This window comes from Athalia rosae, chromosome 2 (assembly GCF_917208135.1).
Source record: "Athalia rosae chromosome 2, iyAthRosa1.1, whole genome shotgun sequence".
Lineage (NCBI taxonomy): Eukaryota > Metazoa > Arthropoda > Insecta > Hymenoptera > Athaliidae > Athalia > Athalia rosae.
This window is the reverse complement of record NC_064027.1, coordinates 887,299-903,226: the sequence shown is the minus strand read 5'-3', so window position 1 is coordinate 903,226 and position 15,928 is coordinate 887,299. Positions and strand designations below refer to the sequence as shown.

General features: G+C 42.0%; 1 protein-coding gene across 1 annotated transcript; it reads left to right on the top strand.

The window, feature by feature from the left end:
* The first annotated feature begins 4,308 nt into the window (after positions 1–4,308).
* On the top strand, positions 4,309–15,671 carry LOC105691504. The gene is made up of 5 exons (XM_012410023.3): positions 4,309–4,466; positions 11,659–14,695; positions 14,790–14,975; positions 15,065–15,226; positions 15,313–15,671. Exons 2-5 carry the CDS (start codon positions 14,636–14,638, stop codon positions 15,475–15,477), a joined length of 573 nt encoding a protein of 190 aa, XP_012265446.1. The 5' UTR covers positions 4,309–4,466; positions 11,659–14,635; the 3' UTR covers positions 15,478–15,671.
* The last annotated feature ends 257 nt before the right edge of the window (positions 15,672–15,928 follow it).

Below are 15,928 nucleotides of genomic sequence, written 5' to 3'. Positions count from 1 at the left end.
CCAACCTCGCCCACCCGACAACGGTGAAAAAAAAAGTAACGAGATACGAGACCAACAGCTTGTATACGAGTGCTTCGGTTTTCCTGAATCTTCCTGGTCAACGAACAAACTTCGTTCGCCATTTTCCCGATGCGGAATCTATCGGTTGTATTCGAGCAAAACGCCAATCGATCGATTTTTCCATTTTTTTTTTTTTTTAGCTAGGTTCAAAAGTCGCTCCCCAGTTGACCTTTTCTATCATTTTTTATACCCATTATAGGATTGTCTAACGACGAAACCTACGCGATGTGAACCACCTTTGTCTGAATTTGTCTCGCGTTATAAGGAATAAATTTTTCCATCCGTAATTAATCAGGCGACAGTCTAGCTCGCAGCATGATGTCGCTCGGATTTCTGTTACAGTGTAATACTCTGTACGCAATATACAGTACGTACGTTATATGCCTATCCGAAACGTCGGCGGCGAAACGGAGCCGGCTTATCCCCTTAGAAGGAATCGATTGATGCGGCAAGGCGAGAACACGCGATAACTATACATATAGATGTAGCGTATGTATACTATATCCTTATAACCATCTCTATAATATCCGAGCTAACGCTTGCGGCCTCAAACTCGACCCGTTCAGCGCCCGCGGAGGCACCGAAACGACGTGCCCGTGTAATATACACGCATACAATACATACCTGTATGTGCACGCGCGCGATATGGATTATACCTACATACCTACCTGCGCGTGTACAGCATCTCTCTTTCGAAAACATCTCTCGCGAAGCTTGAGACGTCGCGACGCGTTACGTTATTGATGCTCGACGATTAACTCTGTAACAGATCTGGACCTATCTCCCGATCATCGGAGTATCGAATTCCGTTAGTTCAATGGAACACGGATCGACCGCGGGACTCCAAAATAATAACGAGGAAGTAGGCTTCTGGTTCCAGAGATATAATTGGTTTTACACGCCTGATACCAGTGAGAACGAAAAATGGGAGAAAATTTTTGTTTTCACTTTCGCTCTTATAGTTCTGCGATACAGCTGCTGTATAACGGTGCAGAATGTATATACCTGCGTGCAATAAATAAGTTGGCCAATAAACGTAGTTTTAGTATTCTCACGGCGACACGCTGCAGCAGTTCGTTCGCCGATTTGCCATTTACGGATATTTTATTTTCTTCGGATTCTTATTTTTCTGTCCTCTTATTTTACCTCTTTTTTTCTTTCATTATTACTGTAAGCCGCGGTGGTCGTACTACTGCACAGCTTACGTTTAACGGTTGTAACACTTGCCGGTGTACATCGGACAGCGGACTTACCTCGCGGCATTCCTACTTGACACCTATAGCTTCGGTTCAACCTGCGCTAAAGTCCTATTTATAACGTATAAGAGTGAATTATTACATCCCGAACCACATCGAAATCGGATATTTTTTTTAATCAGAATTTATGACTAAATATAGTTTACCTACATTCACAAGCTCCTTTGGCGGACTCCTAATTCGTGTGGGAAATTTGAAATTCATCATCGATCGACAGCTGAAATCCTTCGTTTGAGGATTTCAAAATTTTCCGAGCTTCATCATCTTCAATTTCTCACATTCCGCTCGAAGAAATATTCTGGACATGATCCGGTTATGAGAAAATTAGCGAAGAAGGGACGGCTTTATGTTCGACAATTCACGAGTCGGGAGCACCCTTTAACGATAAACCAATGAATTTCGACAGGATATTCTAATCTTCAAACATCAAAATTCGGATACCGCTACTCCAAATCTTCTATACAGCAGGATGATAGCCGAGCACCTTTACAGTATTTAAAATTACGCAACTGCAGCGATACAGAGAGAATATTATTGGTACTGATTGCCGAGGGCGCGACGTAACTTATACGACGTCGGCGTCGTCGAGGACAAACCATCGTCATCAACCGCACCGCATGTATTACACACCGGGACCTATTGGAGAACCAAAATGGCGTCCACAGATTTTACATATTTTATTAAAATCTACGACCATATTTGAGAATTTAGATTACACGAGACTGCAGATTCTCGCAGCGGTACGTAAATTCGACCGATTCACGTCAGCGAAATTCGCCAAATATTTTTATTATTCTGGACGTATGTCGGAGGAATTCTCGACTCCATGCCCTGTGATGTCCAGCGTAGTAGAAATAATATATGTTGTAGGTAGATGTACCAGGGTATATTATATATTTTCTACGCGTCGACGAGTGGCTACGTCGAGCCGTGACATAACGCTCTGACCGGGATCACTTCTTTAAATTTTATTACCCTCATTTTGTAATTAGCCTTTGCAGCAGCTTCATCAGGAGCTATTTTTCTCATCCTCTACAAATCATTGTGTTGCTTATAAGGTCGCTATGAAATTAATCAAAGCTATTTATAGCTCTACCTACATATATAACGCAATAATCACACTTTGTAGAAAAATTTGAAAAATTCTAGTTCTGTCTGTATACATATATACGAGCTTGCAGCGATGAAAATAATCGGGCAAATATGACAACCCTCATCGTGCTTGCGATGGGGTGGTCAAGAGGCAGCCCAAATTAGACGATGTAATGTAAATATATCGATTCACTGTAATTTCGTATTTTCATAAGCCCCCGTATATCTTTCCCACCGAGTGTGCGACAGGTAAAATGACATTATATGCCCACAATAACCGAGACCAAAGCTCGCCGATATGGAGGGTTGTTTTTCCATTAATCGAAGGGATTAATCATCCCCTTCCCCTTCCGGGGATCGAGGCGACACGAGGCGATGTAAATATGCCGGTAGATGATACCCCCTAGTCCCTGGTAGGGATATTTCCGACGTCCCCGAGACCACCTGGCCGATACCGCGGCGTAGTCGGGCCTCCCCGTAACCGTACCGTACTATGTAACATAATACGCATGTAAATTTTCGCTATCTTATCCTTGACCTCGGGTGTTGTCTTTATATTATGTATAACACGGTGGATTTTTTAAATGTAGCTATATCCCTGCGCTGTGGAGTGTTTACGTACGTTGTTGTATCGAACGGTCGCAACAGACACCGTTAAAAGAGAAATGATCATACGATATACATAAGTCTGCATATACCAGGTAAAGCTTATACCATTGTGGTCATTCAGTTTATTCACTGCTTCTTTTCTTAGCCACAGTGACTCATTCCAGTCCCACTATACCCATCGGTATATATGAGTATATTATGCCATTATTGTACGGTTGTGTAATATTTATCCGAGTATTAAAACGCGACGAGTAGAGATGCTGCGGGTGCTGACGATCGGTAGGTGACGCGACTGTTTTCTAGGGTGCAAATATTCGGAGCTTTTTTTTCTACTTTTTTCGACTACAACTATATACGGCTCCGTTTTGGGGTTGGCCGAATTCCGAAGGATTTCTAATTTTCTTTCATTCGTTTCGTGCACTAAATTTGTGAAACTTGTGTTAACGGATAGCTTCCGGTGAGTCGACGAAAAAGACGAAAAAAAATTCCCAACACCTTGGGGCGAGTTCTAAATATTTTTTTGTCGGGCTGTGCGATCATATCGTCGCGGACACATGAACATCGCGCGATTGAGTAATGCATAAATTTTATCAAGTCGACGATACATGTCAAGTAATAATGCCATTTACGGTGATAAACATATAAGTTAAAGTGGAGCGGTTAGCTGGTAACGAACAGCGAGCCACCGACCAACCTGCTGCTTCTGACATAAGCCGCAGGAATTACTCTTAAAAGCAAATGTAGCTTATTCCGATAGAATAAAGGCTGCTGCTGCTGCTGCTGCTGCTGCTGCTACTCCAGATTTCCTAGAATTAAACTGTACGGTAGGTAGAAAACTCGTACGCTACCACAGCTAACCTTATAAACCTACATAAGTACGGTCTACTACATGCAACGTAAGTATGCAAATCGACACCGCGTTGTATACGAGTTTTATTGTAACTGCGATGATTTATAATTACCATCAACACGAATTGAATCATCGCGGTAACCCACCGGATCCACGACGGGCAACTTTTCGATCTATTCGAGTACACTCGATATTTTATTTCATTTAATTTTTTTATTCTTTTTCTACCAATCGTCAGAATATTACCTTGCGTTATCACGCGATTGATAAAAATTGTTGAAATCGTCCATGAGTTAACGGACTATTACATGTATCTATGCTATTACAGAGGATTACGTGTAATTGGCAAATTGATCAAATTATAACTAGTTACTATAATTACCGTATAAATATCTCCGTGTCTGTTAATTATCATCGAACGGAGGCAGGATCGATCAGTTTCGCTTAAGATCGCATTTGGGTCAGTTAATGGTAACTGGCTACCAAAGCAGCGTACATACATCGAGAGAAGTTGAAGCTGTGGGCGCCACGGCCGCGATTATGTACTTATAGCTGATCCGTCAGCCTTACACGACAACCTCCCACAAAAATATACACAAGTATGTATTATATACGTACGTAATATCTACACGTACGTAATATCTACACGTAATACTCGATACTTTGCTCCGAAGATTTGTCATCATTATTATTATCATCGTTGTTATTATTATTATTTATTTACTCCCCTCGGCTGGAATTCCTTCGTTGAGACAAGGAGTATGGTATACATGGTATACCTACAGCGATACGCTCAGAGTGTAGGTAATCACGATTTTATTACACGGATATATCATACTCGCAACATTCATGTTTTTTTGCTCCTTTATACGGCGTTCCTCTCTACCCACGGTGTAAATATGAAACCCTCAATGAATGATCTCACAGAATTTACCTATGGATTATTCAGCATTATCATTATCGGCGGCGTATTGCCGATGCAGTGGCGTGGACGGAATTTTCAAATGAATTCGTTTCGCTTTCGAGTGTAACGTCGCACGAGTAAATTTTTTAACAGCTATAATTTGTTTCGTTCTACACAATAATCGAGCGCTTAGGAAGCCCGTGTATTTGCTCGTGCATCCCAGACATGGGTTGTCTGAAATGCACATAGAATCACGTAGCTGACTAATAAAATATAGAGGCGAGTTACCTCTTACGTGTCTTCCGGGAGGTGAACCTCATAGGCGTGCGGTGTAGACGCACGTCAGTTAGATAAAGCAGAATAATAACGTTCATTAGATACGTTCTTCACACCGAATGAGAAGGATTCTCGCGATGTAACTTATACGATCCATTTGGTCGAAGATCTCGACAGAACTTTGACGAAAAATGATTCTTTGGTTTTCTGAGGCACGACAAAAGATCCGATCAAAAAATGCTCGCTGCAACTTTCGGTACAGGTGTGAAACGAAAAAGTTTCAATCTCACGTGCGGAGGACCTTCAGCGAGGAGGTGAGAAGCAGTTTGAGTTGAACTTTTGCAAACGAGAAAATGCCCCGTTTCCAAAGTCTCTCGAGCTCCCATCTATTTCCATGTCGATATCACGACGGGTGATATTTACCTGTGTACCTACATTCATGTGCGGTATACAAGCACAATACCTAGTACTTGAATGCACGCTATTTCTGCACCCCCGCGCCACTACAGATCAATACGCCGGGTTTTCGATGCTTGAAGGAAATTGTAATAGAAACTGAATTCGCGAGACGTGTCTTACGGTATAACACTGGTACTACGGAATACTGCAATGCATTTTTATTTTGTTCAACTTATTTCTCTATTTTGCATTCTGATCCTGCCGTCCGCTACGGCGGTCAACGTGCTCGTAATTTTTACTCCGTATACTACAAGTAGAGTGTAAAGAAAGCCAACGCTGAGACGATAGAAAAACTGTACAGTCATGCTGCACTGATGATACTGTATGTGTTACGACGGCGTTTTATATTCACAATTGCGTTGTAGTTTGCGACAGATAGAGTATAATATGACGTTATGATACGTATAGATATATGTAACGTAAATGGCGTTGGAATGCCGAGAATCAAAGCGAACGACTGTGAGACAGAAATTAATTATTGGTATGATACATTGTGGTTTTGAGGAAGAAGAAATATACGTTCGTATTACACTAATATGTACGTAGAAGATTGATCCGCGTACACAGGTGAGCGAATCGGTCCGGATTTTAAATAATCATCAAACGTGTAAACTTATGTAGATCATGAATTTTTATGTTCTACCATAATTGTTTGGCTCGTCATGTTTAATTGCACTTCGTTTTTGTGGTTTTTTTTTAAAATAAAATCGTTGCGCCGTAGATTGCTGTTCGGCAGGGTACGGAAACCTCCGAGGATTGGTCACCGCGCCTCGCCTCGCCTCCTTTTTATCGATCTTCCCACGTGCCAGCCGGTACCCTGTAAAAGTGAAGCTAAACCTCCGTACCGGGTGTCCGACGAAGGATCGAGTCACCTGGACGGTTCCACCCCCGCACAAGGACTCCTGAATTACGCACTACTTCGCCTGGCAGTCTATGCCACCCGAAGAAACCATCATAATTGTATCCGAGGTGCAGCGCGTTGTTTATAAAATAGACCGGAAGTAGAGGAAGAACCGCTGCTGTATTCCGAATCCCCAGAATCACAAAAGTCTGATTGAATGCACCTATACCTATAGTTTCGCCTCGTTATTTCTTACCTCGTTAACGAAGGGATTCCAATTCTTTTGAAAACGAAGCGTGATATTTCTTCCAGAAAATATTCGACGTCTCTCAAAATTATTAATTGTAATATTGTCGAGTTTCCCGACATATCTCATGCATAAAAGCACCAAGAACGAATATATTACCTATTTCAACTCTGAATTTCTCCATTTGCCCTGCCCGCGCAAGGTGACTCACCCTCGTTTGCATACCTGTTTTTGGCTATCGTGAAACTTTATTTGGTTATCGTAATTCGGAAGACCGCGAATCACGCGACCCGCAGAATACATACATATACCTACAGATACAGTGTAGTAAAACTTCATTCCGCATTCACGGATCCCGCTGTTGATTCTCCACAATTTAACAATTAATATTGTTTACGGGCATACGTGCGAATCCGTAGGCGGTTGTGGGTAGAATTATACGTAGAGAAGACCCAAGTTTTTCAGAATCAACTCATATACAGCCACAGAAGCGGTTCACCATCCCGTGAAAATACTGAGGTCTACTGACCCGACCGCATTTCCCTTTTGTAATATCCTCGATCTTCTGAGTTTTTTCTTTTTTTAATATTTTTCGCTTTCCCCAATTCAAAGTGTGTTTGTCGCACCGGTTCATCATTCATTCCAGCGACAGGGGCGGCGGACGCAGGCCATTTATTTTCGTTAGTCGATATTATTTCAATAGGGCAAAGTTGACGGTCCAAGTGACACGTGCGGGAAGTATATATAAATACAAATATTTCATTTCATCCACTACACCCATTCAACTCTGAGGCGGGTGGGCATAAATTATTCGGGTGTATTATACACGTTGTGCCCGTGTCTCTCCGTATCTACGTGTATGGTCGAAATTTCAACTATTCCTTTCGATATTTTGTTACCGTTCATTCAATAACAAGATCAACTCTTGACCGTGACCGACGCGTGCGTCTGTAATTGTCGTCGATCAACAGCTCTCAATGCAAGATCGTTTATTACAGTCCGTCGAATTATTATCACCGTAGTCGTCATTTTGCTCGCACATAATACGGACAGTCCGCAACTATGAATTTTTCATTCACTATAATTCCCCTCATTGAACAGTGAACACCGTACAGCGTATAATTTTTGCTTTTTTTTTTAATAATTCCTTCGCACGAATATTAATTATCACATACGCGAAGTCATGAATAAACCTGACTAATCTTGTAAAAGACTTTCATCCTTATACGATCGAGACATCTGAAATCGCGTTGGAAGTAAATGTGAATGGGATGAAACAATCTATCCAGGCATGTGTAAAAATGAAAAAAAAAAAAAGAAAATTAAAAGTGAATTATATAAGTAAAAAATTAAATTGGAAAATTGCGGGAATGGGAATGCAGACGATGATTACGCGTCTGTATGAAACTGGCGTAAGCTTCCATAAATGGTCTCGTCTCTCGTGCGTCTCGCGGCCTCTCTTTTTATCTTCTACTCTTTCTCTTTCTCCCTTTCTATCTCTTGAAAACCGCGCTCGGACGACCGCTCCGCTGAATGAGGAGAGCACGCGTGAGGACACGCGAGGCAGACAGGCAACGTTCACGTAGGCATGTTGTGAATACGTGCATGGAACGTAGTGCAGGCGGATTGACGAGGTAGGCATGGCCCCGCGTCAGTCTCCATTGGGGGGCTGACGTCATCTCCGCAAATGTTCACCACCGCACGACAAAACAACAATTGCACCAAGCGGCGTTCTACTCGACCGCGGTACGCTGGGGGACAAACCGAGTAACGGCGAGGTTCGTGTTACGTCACCTTTTATTCAATACTCGATCATTTTGATTTCGTTTATCTTCATTTTTCCCGAAGCCGAAGGCCGGGGATTTCATCTGCCTAATACGGTGAAATGCACCCCCTGTAGCTTCGAGATTCTAGCCGAGGAAAAAAAAACTGGTAATCAGCCGTTCGATCGCTCGTTAATATCTTTTTCTTCCGGATCAATCGAGGGCAATCGATCGATCAATCGGAAAGATAAGGGTGAGTTTTAACGCGACATTTATAAGGGTGGGAAGCAGAAGAACCCAAAGAAGTGACGATGATTTCCAGCCCTCGATGTTCTACTAATAACCGCAATATTTTTCACGGATTTACAGTCCTCCGTGCAATTTATGATTTCCGCAGATAGACGTCCGATTTTGCATTATATTTTATACACCTATAATGCGTTTCGCCAACGACCACGCGACGTGGGACGAAGCGATTTACGTGTCTCGGTTGGTTCTGTTGGCGCCACGTTTCCATCCGCTGCAGCGGATCTTTGGCTTGGATTCTGCGGAGCTCCGGGCCCAAGCATCTCCACCGGCTCGAGCGACGTCGAGCAAAGCTCCTGCAGCTCTCTCCGGACTGGATATATAGTCGCTGGCTCACCTGAGAAACACCGCCTCTACCGCAGACCTTATTTGGCTCGTGCTTCCCCCGATACGTACACACGCCCTTCTCCGCGAGTCGCGGTACTTTTTCCTTTTTCCTCTTTCCTTTTTCTGCGCACACAACATTCGTACGCACAGGTATAGGGATATACCTGTCACCTGTGTAATACGAGAAAAGCTGAAAGAATTCGCACCGTGAAGTGAGCACTCGGATAAGATCAAGGAGGTCAGAGTGAGGTCAAATTTGCTCGAAAGTCTGCGAGACATCCTGTGCGAAAATAAAAGTTTGCCGTATCGATAGGATCGATGGAAAGTCCGCAACGGAATCTTATAGTTACTCATCTGCATCAAGAAAATCGTTCATTTATCAATTTAAAAATCAGTCGGTTTAATTTCCCCTTTAAGTTTCCCTTGATTCTGACGTACTTTCATTATGATTAATGAGGGGTACGAGTCTCAAGAGTTGTACTGTAAACTCGAGTGGAAGAAAAGCAGCCGCAGCAGCAGCAGCAGCAGCAGCTCTTCTGACGATGACGGGGTTCGGTTGTTTCAGACTGTGCGCAGACATCTGGCAAAGAAGTTGATATTCACATTTCATATAAACGCAACTAATTGGACGTCGGTCCGCGTGTCTGCCGCATTCCAAAAGCCACGCTCAAAAGACCCGTAATGATTCCACCCGCACCTTCTCAGCTGCAGGGAGATTCGAAATTTTAAAGTTGAGAGTTGAAACCAAAAAGGCATCGGCGCGGCTCTACGTCGACATACTATGATGTCTGATGCAAGTCGTTGACTCGATTGATCGATGCTGCACCCTCGTCTGCACCGAACACGCGGTTGTAAAAATTCTTGGGGGAGAAAGGGGTACGTTAGCGCTGGCTGTCGACCTGCATAATCGATATAGAATATCAGCTGCTGATGAGGATATTTCATCCATACCACCTCCGAACATTTTCACTCCAGATAAAACCCTTTCTTTGAAGCATTTCATTTCCGTAATCTCCTATTAATTTCTGGTGTGAGTGGGACTTGCGGTTCAAAAAAAAGAGCCCTAAATATTTCCAGAGTCCCGATATACGTGCTGTACGTACGCGGTTGGAAATAATCAGGGCTGGTGGTGCAATCAGGGAAATGAGCTCTGATGAGCAGGGCGTGGTATACATATATGTATGTATAAAGCCTTACTCGCGCATCAACTCACACCCACGTATCCGATGCGCACAGACGTAATTAATTCCATCGCTGCAGGGCTGCGCTTCGAATCCCTTCATCGTCTATCTCTTCTATGTTTGCATACGTGATTGGTACACCTGTGTGCGAGGTCATCAGAGGTCGTCTATCGTACCATCGCATCATCTGCGGCAGGAGAGGAGCTCCGCGACTGAAATGGTTGAATTCAGAGGGATGAATTCCGAGTAAATACAAAGAAGAAAGCTGAGTAAATTGTTTTTATCTGCGCACAAAGTTTCGCCGATAAATTATTCCGCTCGATTCGCGAATCTGATCCCCTTCGTAGCTGTTTTTATAGGGAAAGTAATTACATACCCTGTGCAGCAGCGATAACTTTCTTTCTGCTGCACAAGCGGCTTTATCTGTAATTGTATTTGTATAGTTTTCACAGTAATTAGAGGGGGCGATTCGATCTGCACTCGTCTGGTCTACCGTCGGGCTATGGTGCAATAGTTCCCATCCTTGGACTCCTCGGCGTATTATTGGAAAACGGGAGAACGAAGCTGAGGTGACTCACGCCGCGGCGACTCGCAATCGATATCAACGTCCCGTTACACCGCGTACCTTATACCAAAACCAGCTGCCTCCCTGCGTATATAGCTTTACTTCCTTTCACTGGTTTTTCAACCCTAAAAAGACTCAGGGGTTGACTCACTTTACGCGATGTCGTCACCCGCCCTCAAACGTCCTTCTAGATGTCCTCGACGACGCGACGACGACGATGAAAATAATTACACGACGATTTGTTCCATGATAGAGAAATGTTTCGTTTTTTTCGAGCGAATTGATACGAAAAAAAAAAGATTGAAGCATGATTGAGGGATCTATGCTGATGCTCCACCCTGTGGACGAGTTTGTCGCTCCACATTTGAATATAATAGCTGTAATTATACCGATGGTTAATGTAGATTGACCCCCAGGCGCGGTGACCCATGAAAAGTGAACATTTAAACAGTTTTATATAATTAGTAAACATGCGTGACGTAACAACAGATATACAAACTCCTCATTACCATTAGCGAGAGAGGCGTATTATGATTCTAATTTTTGCCCAAATTAAATTGTCTCCATGTGCACGGATCATAATAATAATAATAAAAAAAAAACACGATCCCGTGATAAGGAACTGACAAATTTAGAAAAAATATCGTGACATTTCTGGCACATCTTAGAAAAAAAAAAACCAATAAACATATGTGCATAAAATATTTTCACCATTTCAAACCGATAATCACTTGGAATATATCGAATGGCGACTCGCGATCGCCCTCGATCTACAAAATAATCAAAATAGTAATAATAAATAAAATGTAAATTTTGATAATTACACGTCATTTCGTAACTAGATATTCGTTGTAACCGGTTAACAGGCAACGGCTCACCTGTAATTAAACCTGCTTTATTCGTCACGATTTTTTTTTTCCAGAGGGATTAATATTTGAGGCAACGATAGATGCGGTGGGCGGGTTTTAATTCGGATCAGGGTTTGACGTGACTTGTGGTAGCCCTGTGACCCGAATTCACCTAAACGGATCGACTCTATATATGGTAAAAGGAAATGAATTACGCACCCGCGTCAGAATAATTTCGATAGAGAAAATTCGTAAGTATACCGTAGTACAAACGCAGAGGAGGATTACGGCCAGCGAGAGTGTGGGACCCGATCGGTTCATCATACCGGTCACTCGTCGTCTTATCTTCGCTGCTCTTTTTCTCATTTTATACATCCATATTCGCAATACCGGTTGGTCGCTGCAGCGATATCGTACCGTCTCAGAGTCAGAATCGGAATATTGACTTTGTGCTCTACTTTCTCCGAAGATACCGAGAAATCCAAAGAAGGATGGAATCGGATCTTCTTGTAAAAATTAAAAAAAAAAAAAACATAAGACTCCGTCTACGGAAAAGAGAGTCTTCTATAATAGTTTCAAAAAACTGAATAAACCAGCGGTTATAATGAACTAGATTTCGGTGATTTTGACCTAGTAGATCTCGCTCCTTTTTTTAACATTTCTAGCAACACGATTCAGAGGTTTTTAAATTAAAGAATTAATCTGGGCGTGTTCTTGTTATAGGGCGGGAAGCAGATAACGAAGCAAAACGGAAAAATGACTCGATTCGCCAAACGAACTTGAATCGCGTTTAATATTCGTCCATTTATATCTTGAAGGTATACGTGAGACGAGGAAGCGCAGCGACGTAAGGCCCACGCCATTGATGCCTACGTATAATTACAATATCTCCATATCCACGTTTGCAACACACCTAAAGAGAATTACTCGTGCCTAATATTTATTTTAACTTCGTATTCCCTACCTCTATATGACGTCATATACCATTCGGCACACGCACCAACTCCACGATTCATCACTGTCATTGATATACATATTAGTTTTTGTATTACATGAATGGCGAGCGATTAGGATTCTCCGTATTTCTGATATCCCGAATGGATAGAAATTTATCTCAGTCATCTAATTTGCCCGCGTGTCTTCGGGCAAAAGTCGGTATCATCTTTGCTTCATCATATATTCACCGTATGTATTTCACCCGTAGCTATTTATAGAACACAACGCTTTTACTCTTCGTGTAAAAAGATACCTGCAAAAGATGCGTGATGTGAACAACTAAATTGTCTCATACCACCTGTGTTGGGGGATATGAAAATAAAGTTTCACGTATACGTCAGTCAAAATTTGGGCTCGTCACCCTCAATTGAAGCGGACTTTTTTCCTACCCTAATGACTGCGTATTTTCGCGAGCTTTCCCGCTTACAATTAGTTCATTTATTTTTTCAATTTCTTTTTTTTTCGGTTGCGAGTCTGCACCTCCCAAATCCCTCAAAATCTCATAGATTTGAAACCCGATAAGGGATTACGACAGGATCCGTCCACGTACAGCGATACTCCGTTATTGCAGAGTTCGATGAAATTTAAGGTTTGAATTTTGATCGATAGCTGGATGCGAGACTCGGATGAATAGAATTGAAAAAAAATTGTAGACGTTGGGGGCTGCTGTGCGGATCGAATCGACGGGGATGGGAAGAAGCCTACCATCGAGGAGCAGCGGAGTTCGTTTTATGAGGAACGCTCGAGTGGTTTCATCGGTACGGGTATAGCTATACACGGGAATTACTCTCGACGATATGAATAAATTTAACCGCAATTTATGCATCCCTCTAAGTTTAGGGTATCAATTTATCCCCTCTAGCGTCTCGTTAAAGTTTATTCTAAAAATGAGTGCACTGACAACGCGAGCATCGCTCTTCAAATCCGCTTATACATAATATAAAGGACTCACCTATAAATGAAAGAAATTAATCGGTGTACATTGTGGAATTCAAACATATTTTTGAAGATCAACTACGCCTGTAATAATCTAATTCCCAAGGCCATTTTATCCGTACTGTTTTCATCTATACAATTCCAATTCCTACAAAAATTAGACTTATTTTTCAATTTTCTAATTATTTTTTAATACTCGATTGTAGTTCTATAAATATGATAAAAAAAAAACCGAAGAATAAAATCATTACACGCGACGGGAGACATCCGTGGCCCAGTTCAGCATCGTTCAATCTCCTCTCGCTCACCTGTCCACGTCGGTACTGATTGGAAGTTGTTCCACTTTTCTTTCAAAACTCTCCACGTATGCAAGTTTTATTTTTTATTGTCGTCGGGTAAACCAGATACGTTGAATTTGGAATAATCATGCTGCACGTGATTTTTCGAGTCCCATTCCACTGTGTATTTCATCGACCTGTGCTTCCTATTGACTGTTATCTTGAATCACATCGCAGTCGGAAGAAATCATTCATTGATTTGTGGTGAAAATATTTGCAGACCGTGTGAACATAATATTATGAAAACATTTGAATTTTCCTTGTTAAAATCAAGGATAGCGTTTGAGGGATGAAAAATAAAGATTGGGGGATGTGAAGGAGCGTCGGGCGTACCGAGAGGCACGTGTGCCTGGGTAGAATTGGAGTTGGGGGTCGGCCACATTGATTTTGTCAAGTGTAGCGCATTGCGGATGTCTCCCGTCGGTCTGGCTTCTTCTCCGAGACAAAATATAGATTGCATTATTATATTAAGCCCCATTGTCTCAAAGTTTTCTTCGACATTCCACTTTTCATACAGGTATAATCTATATACGCCTCATTGTACCTCGATAGAAATAGTCCCCCGATATCGTTACATGTAACGTTATCGTCTCGATGTATTATGGAAAATACGCCAGTTTTAATTACTGGCGATATTAGAACCACGTCATCGCAAGGTACTAGAAAATATAATAGACAGCGCGCTAAATAATGATCAACAATTGTTACCTATGCATCGCGTAAATCGTAACACGCGGACAAAAGTATTCTGAACGTTAAACTGCAGGCGCCTGTGGTCGAAATGTTCACACGGATTATCCCATTTTTTATACTTGCGTGGGTAACGATCAATGGCGTCAGGGTGAGTCGGATTTTTATATATTGTAATAACAAAACACCACCCTTCTCTTTGAAAATCATGGACATGTTTTTATTTTCTTGTTTCCATTGAATAGGCGTTCGAGGACCTTGAATGGAAGGCTCTCGGAGATCCTCATGCAATGTGGACCATCTTGACTATGGAAAACCCATATTTAAACATCCGAAAAGTATTCAACGAAGACGAGGGTGCAGATAATATTATTTTGAAATCTATGTTTCTAGATATCTTGCAGGAGATAACTCCAGATCTAGGCTTGAAGGTAGTGCGCTGTTGGAACGTCGTCGCATACTACTTGTGCTCAGTAATCGTAATCCTGAAAATTCTTAATCCTTATGACTTATTTCAAAGTTATGCGACCGGTGGAATTACTTCAACTCGGTTGACGACGAATGGCATAGCAATTCTAATTATTTATGTTCTGCTCTGGATGAACTATTTGACATAGACACCGACGAGCCGCGTCCTGATGTCATCCTTGGATTGAGGGGTCGACGATGTCCCTTACAACCAGTGAGCATCGAATATATTACGTTTCGGATACCAGTCCGAATTATTTGCCAAACATATTTTCACCATCCACATTTTATTTTAAATAGGGGACCATCGAAATCCCGGATTTCACTTTCCGCCGAGCTGTGTTAGAATATTTCCCGGCAAATTGTACCAAGTTACACTATGTAGCCAGTATCGATTCTGCGGACAGCGATGAAAACGTCGCCAAATCACTCGTTCATGTTTCTTCTACCTTTGTTGGCTGCTAGATGCAAAAGTGATTGAAAATTAATTAGCTGATATCGATAATAATAATCATGGTTATTACTTCGTGGAAAGCGATGTTCACAATGTGAAAAGGGAAAAAATATCTCCGCTGAAATGAACACAGCGCTGAGTAATTTCTGGTTTACTGAAATCTGCTTCTGAGACTAGTAATAATAAGAAATCGGGAAAAATTCGATTTGATGCTTTTTACAATAAAACAAATCTGTCTCTCTGAAAATAACCAAAAGGAGCTAGAGAGATCCGCGACCGGGTGCAGGAGTAAAGCGAAACTCCTACGTATATTTTTCTGCCCACCCACCAGCCTACCTTTGACCGTCAATAGTTCCTCGTCACCTGGCCAAGCTAACGAGGTAATACAAGTGAATGGATCCCACTTAACACCCACGGATTTTTTACCTGTTTTTTAATGCAGCTATAAAGGGAGACAGTGAT